Here is a 14,072-nt window from a genome sequence, read left to right as displayed (position 1 = left end):
ACACACACAGTGAGAGAAATATTACTAAGCCATAAAAAAGAATGAAATCTTGTCACTTACAACAACATGAATGGACCTGGAGGGTATTATGCTAAATGAAATAGGCCAGCCAGAGAAAGACAAATACTGTATGATTTCACTTACATGTGGCATCTAAAAAAATAATACAAATGAATCTATTTACAAAACAGTCACAAATGCAGAGAACAGGTGGTTGCCAGAGGAGAGGGTGGTTGGGGGAGGAGAGAAATAGGTGAGGGAGTTTAAAAGGTACAAACTTTCAGTAAATAAATGAGTCACAGGCATGAAATGTATAGTGTGGCAAATAATCAATAACTATAACATCTTTTCATGGTGAGAGGTGACAACTAGAATTATCACAGTGAACATTTTGAAATGTATAGAAATACTGTATCACTATGTTGTGTAATAGGAACTACCACAGTGTTGTAGGTCAACTATGCTTCCAAAAATAACCTCACAGAGAAAGAAATCAGATTTGTGGTTACCAGAGTTGGGGTGGGGAGGCCTGCGGAGGGAAGGGAGAATTAGATGAAGGCAGTAAAAAGATACAAACTCCCAGTTATAAGATAAATAATACTAGGGATGTAATGTACAACGTGATTAATATAATTAACAGCGCTGTACATTACATATGAAAGCTGTTAAGCGAGTAAATCCTAAGAGTTCTCATCATACCGAAGAAAATATTTCTTAAATTTCTTTAATGTAACTTTATGTGATGATGCTCATTCAACATATTGTAATCATTTCATGATGTATATAAAAGTCAAATCACTAATGCTATACACCTTAAGTTTATATAGTGCTGTATGTCATTTAAAGCTCAATATAACTAGAAGAAAAAAACAAAAACAAGCAAACCAATTAACCTTCAATGGCCTGCCACTGCTTTCAAGTGTTTAAATCTGGACCCAATATACTCATAATCTATGATTAACTTCATACTTTTAAAAAAAAATTTTATTCCTTTCCTTCACCTGAAATGTTCTGTGACTGTTGCATACCACTGATCCTCTACCAGTGAATATTTATCAAATGAAATTCTACTCAGTCTTCAAGGATCTGTTTAAAATTTAAAAATTTCTTCCTTCTCAGGTGCCAACTCTAATAGCTCAAAATTTTCCTCCTCTTGCTCCAACTGCTCTTTGCTTATATCTTTACTGAAGTATTTCATATTCTGCCTTATATTTTCATTATCTGCTTGCCACTGTTCATCAAATGAGTACAAAAATTTTGTGTCTATGGTCAATGAATGGTTGTTAAATTAGACTCAAATGAGACAGTGTGAAAAAGATTCCTGTAAGTTAATAATTACTCAAGATAATTTATCAAAATTTTAATGATAAATATCCTTAAGAAGTTATTCAGTGGGATTAATCATAGATCATCAATCAAAACACCTATCACAAACCTATGAACTTAATTATTTCGCCACAACAAATCACTTCAGTACCTCAAAAGTTCATTTACCTATTTTAGAACTAACTTTCAATCCCAAGGCTTAATTCCTAATTGCCTTTACACATAGGTGGTACAAAGAAGTTAATCACAATAAAATCACGAAACTGTCAACTTTAAAACAGAGTAGATTATCATCTTACGCAAACCCTTCATTTTAAAGATAAAGAAAAATTGGCCTGGAGATACAAAATGTCTTGCCAGAAGTCACATACTGGCAGATAACAGGTTGGTGCCTACCTCAGGTAAAGAAAATGTAATAGACAGGAAGGCTCATTTAATTTCAAGGTAATCATTTCTCTAATAAATTAACAAATCATCCTTGATTTTATATAAATAATCTTTCTGAAATAATTATACTAATAACAACCAAAATCAACTTTATTATTGCTTTCATTTAGAGAGAATAAGTAAAACTGACCAAATTTCCTAAGTTATTTTCTCTAAGTCTATAACATATACCTAAATCAAAATTCTAATTTTTAGTGTCAGATGCTAATTTTTTAAAATATGTGACTTAAAGAATAAAATTATTATAAAAAGGACTGATGAATTCAGAGGAGAAATATAAATTGTCATGAAATTAAAATTTGTGATAGTGTTAGGAAAATAACCATACTACTTTAGGATAAAATTTAGGTTGTTCAAAATGTTAATTCCTTATGATAGAACTTTTTACAGCTTCTCTTAAGGTAATGCTATTACTAATCCAACCAATTTCCTGAGTCTGAAAAAATATTTCACTAAAAATTTATATACAATTCTATTTTAAGGACAACAGTTTACCTTAACATTTGATTTTTTTGAGAAATTCACCACTACACCCCAGCCAAAATCATCTCCTTCATTCTTTACCTGAAAAGAAAGTAAAGCAAGAAAATAAGAATGTTTATGTTCAAAAAGGCAATTTAGATGTCATACCCACATTATAGGCTAGTAAAACTTTGTGAGTTTTCCTGATAAAATATTTTTTGAAAGATCATTGTTAAACTTAAGGAAAAAGATGTTAATCCTACAGAAAGAAATCACTGCCAAATATCACAGGCTTCTAGAACAGCAATAACAGGAATCTCTCAGTTGGCAAACAAATGTTAAAAATGATATGGTATATTTGTTCTGAGAATATCTTTTATAGCTAATGAATTTACCCAGGTCTTAAAACTGTCTGATTCTCAGACAGTATCTCAAAACTGGAAATATGTCATGCTAATTCCAAAACTGTCTACTTCAATTTTTACCCACTAAAATGAAAATCATTAGAGATTAAAAGGCAATCAGATAACCCCCCTTTCTTAATCAGTGTGACGTGAAACTGGTAAAACAATATAATATAGATCAACTATTCTAGCAGGAATTATTTTACCAAGATAAGAAAAAAAAATTGAAATCTTCATCCAAAAAATATTAAATATTGAAATATCTAAAATATCCAAAAATTTTATGGAAAAAAAAAATGACATACCTTTACCAAACGACCTGGTTGTAGAAATGGTAAGCAGTATTTTGGTTTGTGAATATATTCTTCAATTTCTTTACCCAATTTAGCAAGCTGCTGTCTAATCTTATAATAGATGACTACACTTTCTTCATTTGGTATTACTATTTTATTATACTGTTCTTCCGAGTTCTTTACCTCTGTAAATAAAAACACATAAACAACATCAAAAAATTATACATCTTATGTAAATTATACCAAAGATATATCTTTTTTCCCTACTACCACAGTAGGAAACAAATTCAGATTGCATAAATTAGAAATTTTGAGGAAAAGCTTCAGAGACAACCGTAAGGCATACTGTCGTCTTATTTCTCCCTTTGCCATAATGGTTCACCTTCTCTCTTTCCACAGTTTCCCAACTCACCAACTGAATCCTCAAAGTGAGCCTGAATTGACAGTGATTTTTATCTGGTGAGCTAATTCTCTCCTGTGGATTGGGGAGAGGAGACTATCTCTGAGAATTCTGAACCTACACTGTTGAACACAGCACTATCCTTAAAACTTTATATGATGGTAGAAATGTTCTATGTCAGCACTTTCTGATGTAATAGCCAGAAGACACTGTGTGGCTATTTAAATTTAAATTAATTAAAATTAAATAAAATTAAACATTTAGCTCCTCAATTGCACCATTTCAAATGCTCAATAGCCAATTAAGTGGCTATTGACTTCAGTACTTAAATAGCACAGACATAGAATATTTTAACCCTAACCTTCCTTAGAAAGTTCTACTGGACAGCACTATTTTGGATCTTCTAAATAATATGCCGCTTTAACTCTCTGCAAAGAATCCAGTTTGCTAATGTCACCAGGCCTTCACCACCTCCTAGGACTAGGTCTCTAAAACTGAAGACAGGCAATTCAACCGCAGTAATCCCTCTACTCAGTCAGTGGGCAAAATACTAGCCCCTTTCAGCAACTGTCCTTTCAGTTAATCTAACCATCTATGATGGCATTCCCTGCTCTAATTCTTGCATCTAGTGCTGACCTCCCTTCCTCACTCATTCCATTATGCCTCCTTCCCACTGTGAACAAACACTTACTTTTAGAACTCTCAGGGTGTTGTCAACAGAGTTCATTCATGAGTCCTCTCCTACAGAAGGTATAACCACTTTGAATGGCAGAAGGATTTTATCTTGCCTCATTTCACTCTTACCCCTGGACAATGATTTATTTTTGGAAAAGAATATGCCTACCAAACAACTCTTCACTATTCTTCCAATCAGTGAGGATTTCTCATCCCTGTGTTCAATTTAGTCTATAGAACTGAGGAATCAAAGTATAATCTTGGGGTATGAGAGGTGGTCCAGAATAGAACAAACAATATGCATTCAGAAAGCACCTCAAGAAGGGAAAAAAGGGCAAGTTACAGCATTTCCCATTTATAAAGAGATAGAGAACAACCACCTGGTGGCTGGTAGCTTTTTGGTTTTCATTAAAAACAGGCATAGGAGGGTTGCAGGGCAGAATGAGGAGCACAGATTAGCTCTACGGAATGTCTTGACTCCAGCTGAAACCCGAAGAGACAATCAGCAAAGGGTGTATGATGGCAAGGGCAGCTAACATGTGGTGAGGACTTTATAGCTGAAAAAGCAGTTTTTAAAATTATTTAATCTGATCCTCATAGTTTTTTAGGCACTCGATTATTACCAATAACCATGGCATTCTCTATTTTAATTATTAATGGTCATTATTAATAATAATTATTGACAATCATGGCATCATCTACTAAAGAAACTAAACGAAAAGATTAAAATTAGACCTGCATTTTTCTTTTCAGTAAAGGAACAGTGAAATCCTATAAGTTTTATGGCTCCTTGGAAAATCTATTGTAGATTCAGAACATCAAAATGAAAAACACCTCATGTATGTCAGCCATCTAAGTTTATTATAAAAATTAAAGCATGGTATTTGTAAAATAAACTTTAAATCTATACTTCCAAAGGTAACAGTCTACATTTTAATGTTGGTTCACTTAAGGTGATGAAAATAATACCAGGTCTCTTGAAAAGATTCTACATATCAATAGAAAAAGGAATTATACTCTCACAAGTAATAAGTGAAACAGGAATAAATCTCATTCAACACATATTCTGCATATCAAAAGCACAAAGGATAGCCCCTATCACCTCTAACCATCTCCTCTTACACTATATACTCTTTTTTGGTCACACTACTCAGCCCTGCAAACTACTTAAAGGTGTTGCAATTCCCTCATCGATTATCACTTTCATCACTTAAATTCTTACCTCTCCCATTAAAAGTGTTATGCTTTTGCTAGTCTTTCTATTTGCTGCTTCCATAATGATACTAGTGTACAGTGGCAACGCCAGGGGTCAGAGATTATGTTACGATCCTCTTAAAAGGTAAGTCAGTTAGAATCACTCTGAAAACAACAGTGACAACAGCTGGGGCTTTGGGAGACAAAGGACAGGGGATAGAGAAACGGTGGCAATATTTAAGTTCTTAGAGTGGGTAGCTAGTCTTGGTTAAAGTCCTATTGAGCAATCTGAGCCCAGCCACAAGTCCTAAGAAGGGCTTTAAATAAATGGGAAAATACATGGAGAGTTCTCCCTCTACCCTCTGCTATTATCTGGGATATTTTCTATGGAATTACAAAAAAAATACAATGTGAAGTTTAAAAAGCGGTTTACTAATTGTTCAAATACATTATTTTTGTAAAAAATGGGTGGAAAAAAACAAAAGTAAGTGCTCCAATGTGTACTGTATTTCCTTCTTCAGGACTAATTTGATTTTAATACCCACTTAATTCAAACTCAGATGCACACTGTACTGAAATCCTATGATATTGTCATTCTATTATTATATATTATTTTTGTGAGAGGTGCGGAGATTAATAGCTCCTTTAAAAACACAATTCTTTGAGAGTAGAATCATACTTTCTCTTTGCTAAGGCTGCAGTTTATTATCAAGATAAATGGCATTAAATACAAGAAAATAATAAAATGTATTGTGATCCAAAATTATACATTTGTGATTAATTTTGAGGTTTGTTTTTTTTTTAAGATTCAATAGCTTTGCTTGTGGAAATTTAAGTAAAGGTAAGTCTTAAAATCAGCCAGCTCAAGTTTTTGAAATTTTTTTTTTATCCCTTTTTTTTCATCCAGAGAAGTTATTGCATCTATTCTCATCATATTAAAAAGGGATGACCCATGCTTTAATAAAAGCAGCATGGCTAAAAGCAGGAGTCCAAGATTTCTAATTTCAAATGGTTACCAACCAAATGTGTAACTTTACATACTGGCTTAACTTCTCTAGGCCTTAAAAAAAATCTGTAAAATGATGCCAAAGCTCTTTTTAGCTCCATAGTTTGTAATGAAGCAGCCACTCACAATTAAGATCGAAGAAATTAAGGAAAGAGGAAATAATTATGATCTATTGTCCAGGTAAAGGTAAAAAAAAAAAAAGAGAGAATTTAATTCACTTGGATGGTCTAAGCCTTTTCTTCTTTTCTTTTCTTTTCTTTTATTTTTTGAGGGGAAGGTAATTTGGTTGGTTGGTTGGTTGGTTGGTTGGTTGGTTTGTTGGTTTGTTGGTTTGTTTTTGTTTATTTGTGTGTTTGTTTATTTATTTATTTTAATGGAGGTACTGGGGATTGAACCCAGGACCTCGTGCATGCCAGGCAAGCACTCTGCCACTGAGCTATACCCTCCCCACCTTTTTATTTTTTTTAAGGGCACGTTATTACACTTCTTTTACTTGCAGCTACATATAACTTGAGTGAAAGTGCCATCCACTTGTGATAGAAAGATATCTCAAATTTGCGTGTACTGTTAAATAAATCATAGTACATTTATAAAATACAAATTATTATGCAGTCATTCAAAGGATACTTGAAATTAAATTTTAAAAAGCCAGAATCAGTGAGCTAGTGAATGTAAAGCATTTAACACAAGGCTAGGCATATGATTAATGTTTAACAAATGATATCAATTGTAAGTACCATCATTATTACTACCAAACTGCGTATCTGATCACGATTTTTAAAAATCTATATAAAAAATATGTATGAAAAATGTGGAAGAACCACTCATTGTTAACAGTGGCTGTCTCTGTGTGAGATTGCAAATGATCTTAAATTTCCTTTGCATCTTTTGCTAAATTTGGGGGGTTTTTTCCCCTATACATTATTTTTATAAGACTTACCCAAACCAGTATTTTAAATCTTTGCCTCAATTTTAGATTTTAATCAGCTCTATATGATGATCAGCCATAGTATCTTCTAAAATTAGAGATTAACACACAATACACAATTCTACTTGAATGTACTTACCAGGGAACAATTACTTTCTGGACTTTAGAAAACATTATCTTACTACTGAGAGCTAAAAATTCTAAAATCCATGTTAAAATATTATGTTTCCTTAATCATTCATAAACATATGATATGGCAATGTTATATAATGAGAAAATGGTGAAAGGATAAGACTAATATACATGCTTCTTGCAGGTAAAATTTTAATACACCAGGTTGTTTGTTACATCCCTATTCATAAACATGAGTTATTATGTGATATGTCTCTAGCAATAAACCATACTAAATTTGAAATAACTACAGAAACTCATCCTGACAGTTTCCTTACTTTCACTTAAAGCATTCTAGTTGGTTACAATGACCAGACTGTAGTTCTTACTTTACTTTACTTTATGTAAGGACAAAGATGTGGCTTACCAGAAAAAAAAAATTGGCCAAAACAGCCAATGTTGCAGTAATTTTGCTATTTAGTCTCCTATCTAAATGAGGCTGTTAAGGTAATTTTATACTTACTCTCTACTACTCCTGGAATTGCTCTATAATGCTGAAACTGATAGAAGGATTTTTCCAACATGTATTCAGGATTAATTTCTTCTACTCGTAGTAAGTTCAAAACCATGTTGTAAGTCAAATGGAAAGCACTATTTAGAGGATCAGCTGAGCCCTAAGAGAGAAAAAAACAATGTTGGAGGTTTTTCAAATAAATTCACACAAATATTCATAACCTGTTAAACTGCTTAATAATTTAGTCTGCATTAGGGAATACTAGAGACATATATTAAGTTCTTTCCTTTAAACGACCAATATAAAGTGACAAAACAGTTGATCTTTGGGAAAATGAAGGGGGAAAAAAAATCACTAAATAGGACAGTTGCAGTTAAAATACTGTTTGCCAAGTATGTTTAGCTCTCTGCCTTCTAAGTACTTGACAGGATTACACATTTTGTCCCCAGGGGATAGGGCAAGTAAGTTGTAGTGGTGTATCACTTCCTGGCCAAGTATTTAACTGCTGGTGTGAAAAGCTATCTTCTTCCTTCTGGCAGTGACTGATAATGTTCAAGATGGTGGTCTCTCCACCAGCCCGAATTCCTAAACAATAATGATAAGCAAAACCTCCTCTGTAAATCTCCAAAAAACACATAAGAGAAACCGTTAAGTTACTGAGATTTAGGTTTGTTACTGCAGCATAACCTAGCCTGTGCTGACAGAGCACACTAAATTTATTTCAGAATGATATGCAGATAAAAATTAGTTATCTTGAAATTCTCAGCTTCCTAGAGTAACATAAAACTGCTAATGTGTTTTCCACAAATTTACAGGCCATTCTTATCCTCACTTCAATAATTCCTCTTTCTCCTCCTAAGAAGGGCTAGCTAATGGCTAGAGAGAATAAAACATTTATCTACAATAGTGTGACTAGCTTGAAACAAGGCTTATATCCAAAATACTTCCTTGAGATCTAAACTTTTCTTACAATGTTTCTTCAGGAATATTTTTTTAAAAATGCAAATACTTCCTAAGGATAAAAATGATTATAGAAGAATGACCAAATTATAGGGAGACACATGCTGAAATATTTAGAAATGAAGTGTCACAAAACATGCAAATTTCTAAATGGCAGAGCAAAATACACAACTACTCTTAGGGTAGTCAGGGGCTTTTAAATTGAGGTCTATAAGCCAGTCTTATTACACTTAGAAATATAAATGTATCCACATAGGATTTTATGAGGAGAAGGAGCAGAACTTTCAACAGTCTCAAATGGTAGTATTCTTTAACTTCTAAAAAATTAAGAGCCACTCACTCAAGTGGGATAGTTAGTAAGTCCTTAAAAACCTTAATTTTTATCTACTTTCCTTGAAAACAGGGCCAATGGGAGATGGGGAATTAGTACGAAAACCACATTCTTGAGGAAGAGAGGAATTAAAGACAACTTCAGCTACTTCACAATTTTGCAAAAAGACCAAGCCTCTACTATTCTTTTTCTTTTCTACTATTTACCTCCTTTAAGAAATCTGGGGCTTCAAAAATACAAATGTTTATTTTCAACCTCAAACTCTGCTTTTTTATTCTTAACTGCTATAGAATATACCTATTCTAAATTCAGTCACCAGAATTTCAACATAGCATTTTAACACTGTATCCAAGTGAGCCTAGGGTAACCACAACTTACACCTGTTACATTGATATAATTACTAATAGCCCTTTCTTTCACTATTACAGTATCCTAATTTGGACGCTAAATAATATGGCTATACAGCCAGCCTTCAGTATCCTCGCGTTCCACATCTGAGGATTTAATGAACCATGGATCAAAAATACTCGAAGGGAAAAAAACTGCAGAAAAATTCCTAAAAGCTAAACTTGAATGTGCCACGCAGCATAGGCAACTACTAACATTTACATTGTATTTACAACTATTTACATAGTATTTATATTATATTAGGTATTATAAGTAATCCAGAGATGATTTAAAGTATATGAGAGAATGTGCATAGGTTATATGCAAATACTATGACATTTACATAAGAGAATTGAGCATCTTCAGATTTTGGTATATGTAGGGATGCTGGGTCCTGGAACCAATCCCTTGAAAATAACAACGGAGAAATATATTATTATACAATTACCATTCAATCTTAAAGAAGAAAATTCTGCAATATGCAGCAACATGAATGAACTTTGAGGACATTATGCTAAGTGAAATTAGCCAGTCACAGAAAGAAAAACACTGCATGATTCCACTGATGTGAGGTATCTAAAATACTCAAATTCATGGAATCAAAGAGTACAATGGTGGTTGTCAGACTGAAGGGAGGAGTAAATGGGTAGTCATTAATTAAAGGGCATCAAGTTTCAAGCAAGAGATAACTAAGCTCTAGAGATCTGCTATACAACACTGTACCTATAGTCAACAACATATTTTACAACTTAATAATTTATTAAGAGAGCAGATCTCATGTTAGGTGTTCTTTCCACAATAAAATTTTTTAAAAAATTTTTAATGAAATGAAAGATGATATAGAACTTTACACTTTTAAGGTAACAAATCCAGAGATGTCAAGTAAATGAAATGAAAGAAATCTGTACTAAAGGAACCAGATGTTATTATTAAAATATTATGTCCTCATTCAATTCTTTCCACACAGAGTATGAGGAAGGAAAAAACAGTGTTTATTATATCTGACAAAATTTAAACAAAATAATAAAAATACTAATTTTTAACCTTGAGGCATCTTCTTTACATAAGCAACGCTTAAAAATGGATTTCCAAGTGTTTTTTGAAACTGAAAATAAGAAACCATACGATCACCATGACTATGTACAGATAAGTTTCATGTTCATGCATATAAAAACATACTAAAAAACTAGATATTTACCTATTTTTGCTTTAGCATACCTACAACCATATCTCAAATTCTGCACGCAATTCCTAAGTCTTAGAACTTGAACACAGTGTATTTCAGAGACACTGACCTTTGTATCTCTTAATGTGTTTTGAAGCTCTATTTCAAGTAGCTAATCAGCCGGAAGTTAATTTTATATTTTTAACTAATGTTTAAGTTTCCTATCTTATTCACAGTGTTCTCTAGGGATCAACTTAATAATCCCTTAAAACACTGAGGAGGAGGAAAGCAACCAGATCAAACTTCCTTGAGAAGATCTTCAAAACAAAATGAAAATAAAAATCTTAGACAATCCAAAACACAAATACTAGCAAGCAAAATGAACAGGTTAATTCAATATAAAGCTTATAAATTTTAACTTATTATTGGGATATTTATAATCTCTCAATAAGCTAAATTAGAATGGTAGATTGTAGAATTACTTTATTAAGCTACCTGGGCTTATAAAGGCAGAGAAAGGTAACTGCCCAAAATACTGATTATCATCTGCCCTACTTCCTGTTCTGATAGGTAAAGAGCAATTCGTGCAGTGGAGAGGACAGATGCAGAGGTATCTTAAATTTAGAGGACAAAGTAAACATTTCTGCCCTCTCTACGAATTCATGTCCCTCCATTGCATGACTTGTTTTGCTATTAGAATGTAGGGTAACAAAATACCAGTACTTTGAGCAGTCACCTTCTTCCTCCTTCCTAAGCCCAGACAGTTTAGTAAATTAACTCATCCACTCAGAAAGTATTTGAACAGACACAACTAACTTCGATGTAGTCCTAAAGTATGTTTCTTTAATTTCTAGTGAAGGCACAGAAAGTTAACTCGGTTACCTTAAGCAGTTGTTTCCCAATTGTTGGGCTCATCTTTTCATCTACCATGAGAATTACAATTCCTCTATCATCCATTCCCCTCCTTCCAGCACGACCAGACATCTGAATGTATTCACCAGAGGAAATCTGAATGAACATATTAAAAAATGCAGTTTAGGAGAAAATCTGGTAAAAAAAAAAAAATTCTTCAAATTTTTATCATAAAATACACAAGCACAAGCTATACATTCCAAAAAAGGAAACATGATTCAAAACATGAATTTCTAGGAAAGTTTAAGTAAAAACACAAAAATGCACAACACTTGAGAATAATGTTGCAAAACTAAATTTTAGCTCCAAAATTATCAAATAGCTACAGAGAAAGACTGGTTAATTCACCAACATAGAAACATCTTTGAGCTACATATTCTGGAAAACAGCGAAGCCCAAGAAAGTAAACAACGATTCAAATTCTACTAAATGCCAGTTCTGAGTTGATCATAACACATTTTTAAACTTCCAAATGAGATTAATATAAAAATAAACACACACTAAAAAAGCCCAATTTTCTACTTTCTCAGTATATATCCGTGGCATTCAGAAGAGTTCATTCATCAGTAAAAACCAGCTAAGGGAGAAAGATTCGTAAGTATCCCGTAGATAATCTTTTAGGGTGACACTGAACCATCTGAACACTGGGTAAAGTTTTATTTGTAAGTGCATATATACTTGTTTTCCTGTAGAAAGGGTCCAGTCTTCAGATTCTCAAAAAATAACATGACTCAAGAAGAGTTACAAACCACTATGCTAACTAGAAGGCATATTACTGACAGCATAAAAAACAGACTAACAACCTGGGAGCAAGGAAGGCATCAGAAAAAGATAACCAAAAAAAAAAAAAAAAAAAAAAAAAAAGCCAACCCTAAAGATCAGAAAAGAACGTTTCAAAAAGGCAGCCCAATAAAATCTCAACAAGGCTCAAGAGTATCATTACATTATGACACACTATGATTTTTGGATTTCATAATTATGATCTTGAATCAAGAAAAGGTCATTTTCTTAAATTCAATCATCCACTTTACTTCTTTTCATTACCCTGGAGTCCATGGGATGCCAAGGAGAATGTAAAGTCATGAAAGACATTTATTTTCTTGTGGCACCAATTTTATTCAAAGAATTAAGTAATTTCAAACAAACAGACTATGAAGAACTTTAAAATTTACATGAACTTAAAACAAAACATATGAAAGGCATTTAACTGCTTTATAATTAAAAATTACATTCTACATGAGTTAGCCTTCTTTTGATTTAAAAAAGTCAGAAGTTACAGAGATTTCTGAAGGCTATGTAAAAATTTCTAAAGAGAAATGGCACTGCCTCACTATACTTACATTTCTGTTTTGTTTAGCATCCAACAGATTTAAAAATAAAACAAATCAAGAAAAATGTTTTGCCTTTAAAATTCTACCATGGGAGTTTTCAGCGTTTGATGATTAATAACTGCTGCCAAAAACTTGTTTAAGCAGAAACGAATCATCATTTTCAAGAACAAAAGGTACAGTTGACTATTTACAATTCTCCTCAAACACCATATTATGTGACTCTTTGGTTTGCCGTAAGTACTCAAATTGGAATCTTTCTTCCTCCATCTGCTTTTCACCCCTGCGATGGTCCACTGCCTGGCTGGTAAATATTCATCTGCTCTTGTTGCTCAGTTTAAGGACCGCCTTCTATGTGAAACTTTCCCTGATCCCTCATATAAGTGACTTCTTTCCTTATGCTTTATCCTTCCTATATATACTTCTCAGAAAACATAATATAAATTTTCACCTGCTACTAGGTCTCTTCACAGGAGGGACTGGTTTGGTTTTGTTTTCAATTTATCATCCTCAGTACCTACTGTTGTCCTAGGCCCATAGTTTAAGTTTGGTAACTGTCTTGCTGAATGGGTTACTCGCCTCTGGATTAAGGATTTACTTTTACTCCAATTCACAATTTCATCCATGATCCCAATTTCCTCTCCTCTTTTGCTTTAGAAAAGACATGTGCAAACCTGTTAAAACCTTTATTTAAAACCTGAAGAGTTAAACAGTGAGCTACAACTGTAGCCACTATAGTAGAGGAGCTTTAAATAACTTAAAGAAATAAAAATTCTAGATATATTTCAAATGTGTTAAAACATTCATTATTCATTTGCACACTTATTTCTCATCTCCAAACTCTTTCACTTAGTTTACCCCGCATCCTCTTGCCAGCTAAAGGATGAAGATGTAAAGGACCTAAAATTTAACCTTGATGAATTTCTTTTATTACTTAGGTACAAGTTCTTGCGTATTTAGAACTGAAAATCTCAAGCACTACATGAGCCAAAATCAACTTAGGTAAAACAATTAAAGCTAAAAGTTATTTTAATATATGAATTATTTTACCTACCCATCGAAAATCCTTCCCATCAAATTTTCGGGCATTCGTGAATAAAACAGTTCTAGCTGGCATGTTAATTCCCATAGCAAAAGTCTCTGTGGCAAATAAGGCCTAAATGAATGAATAATTATACAATTAAACATTTATTTTAAGCTAGAAAAACTATTTTTATAAATAAAGTATT

The 14,072-nt window shown here is 32.9% G+C and overlaps 1 protein-coding gene and 1 non-coding gene across 2 annotated transcripts in view; both read right to left on the bottom strand.

Annotated features, from left to right (window-relative positions):
- The window catches only part of MTREX (Mtr4 exosome RNA helicase), an 80,889-nt gene that overhangs the window by 32,413 nt on the left and 34,404 nt on the right, over nt 1–14,072 (bottom strand). The window contains exons 14-18 of the mRNA XM_010977763.3: nt 13,898–13,999; nt 11,486–11,611; nt 7,770–7,920; nt 2,945–3,117; nt 2,269–2,337 (exon numbers count right to left, since the gene is read on the bottom strand). Coding sequence (XP_010976065.2) covers nt 2,269–2,337; nt 2,945–3,117; nt 7,770–7,920; nt 11,486–11,611; nt 13,898–13,999 — 621 coding nt within the window. The remainder of the gene's footprint in view (nt 1–2,268; nt 2,338–2,944; nt 3,118–7,769; nt 7,921–11,485; nt 11,612–13,897; nt 14,000–14,072) is intronic.
- TRNAA-GGC (transfer RNA alanine (anticodon GGC)) lies at nt 6,582–6,654 on the bottom strand. Its single transcript has one exon. It is a non-coding gene; the product is annotated as a tRNA-Ala (tRNA).

This window comes from Camelus dromedarius, chromosome 3, assembly GCF_036321535.1.
Source record: "Camelus dromedarius isolate mCamDro1 chromosome 3, mCamDro1.pat, whole genome shotgun sequence".
Classification (NCBI taxonomy): domain Eukaryota; kingdom Metazoa; phylum Chordata; class Mammalia; order Artiodactyla; family Camelidae; genus Camelus; species Camelus dromedarius.
This window is presented reverse-complemented; position numbering and strand designations above follow the sequence as displayed.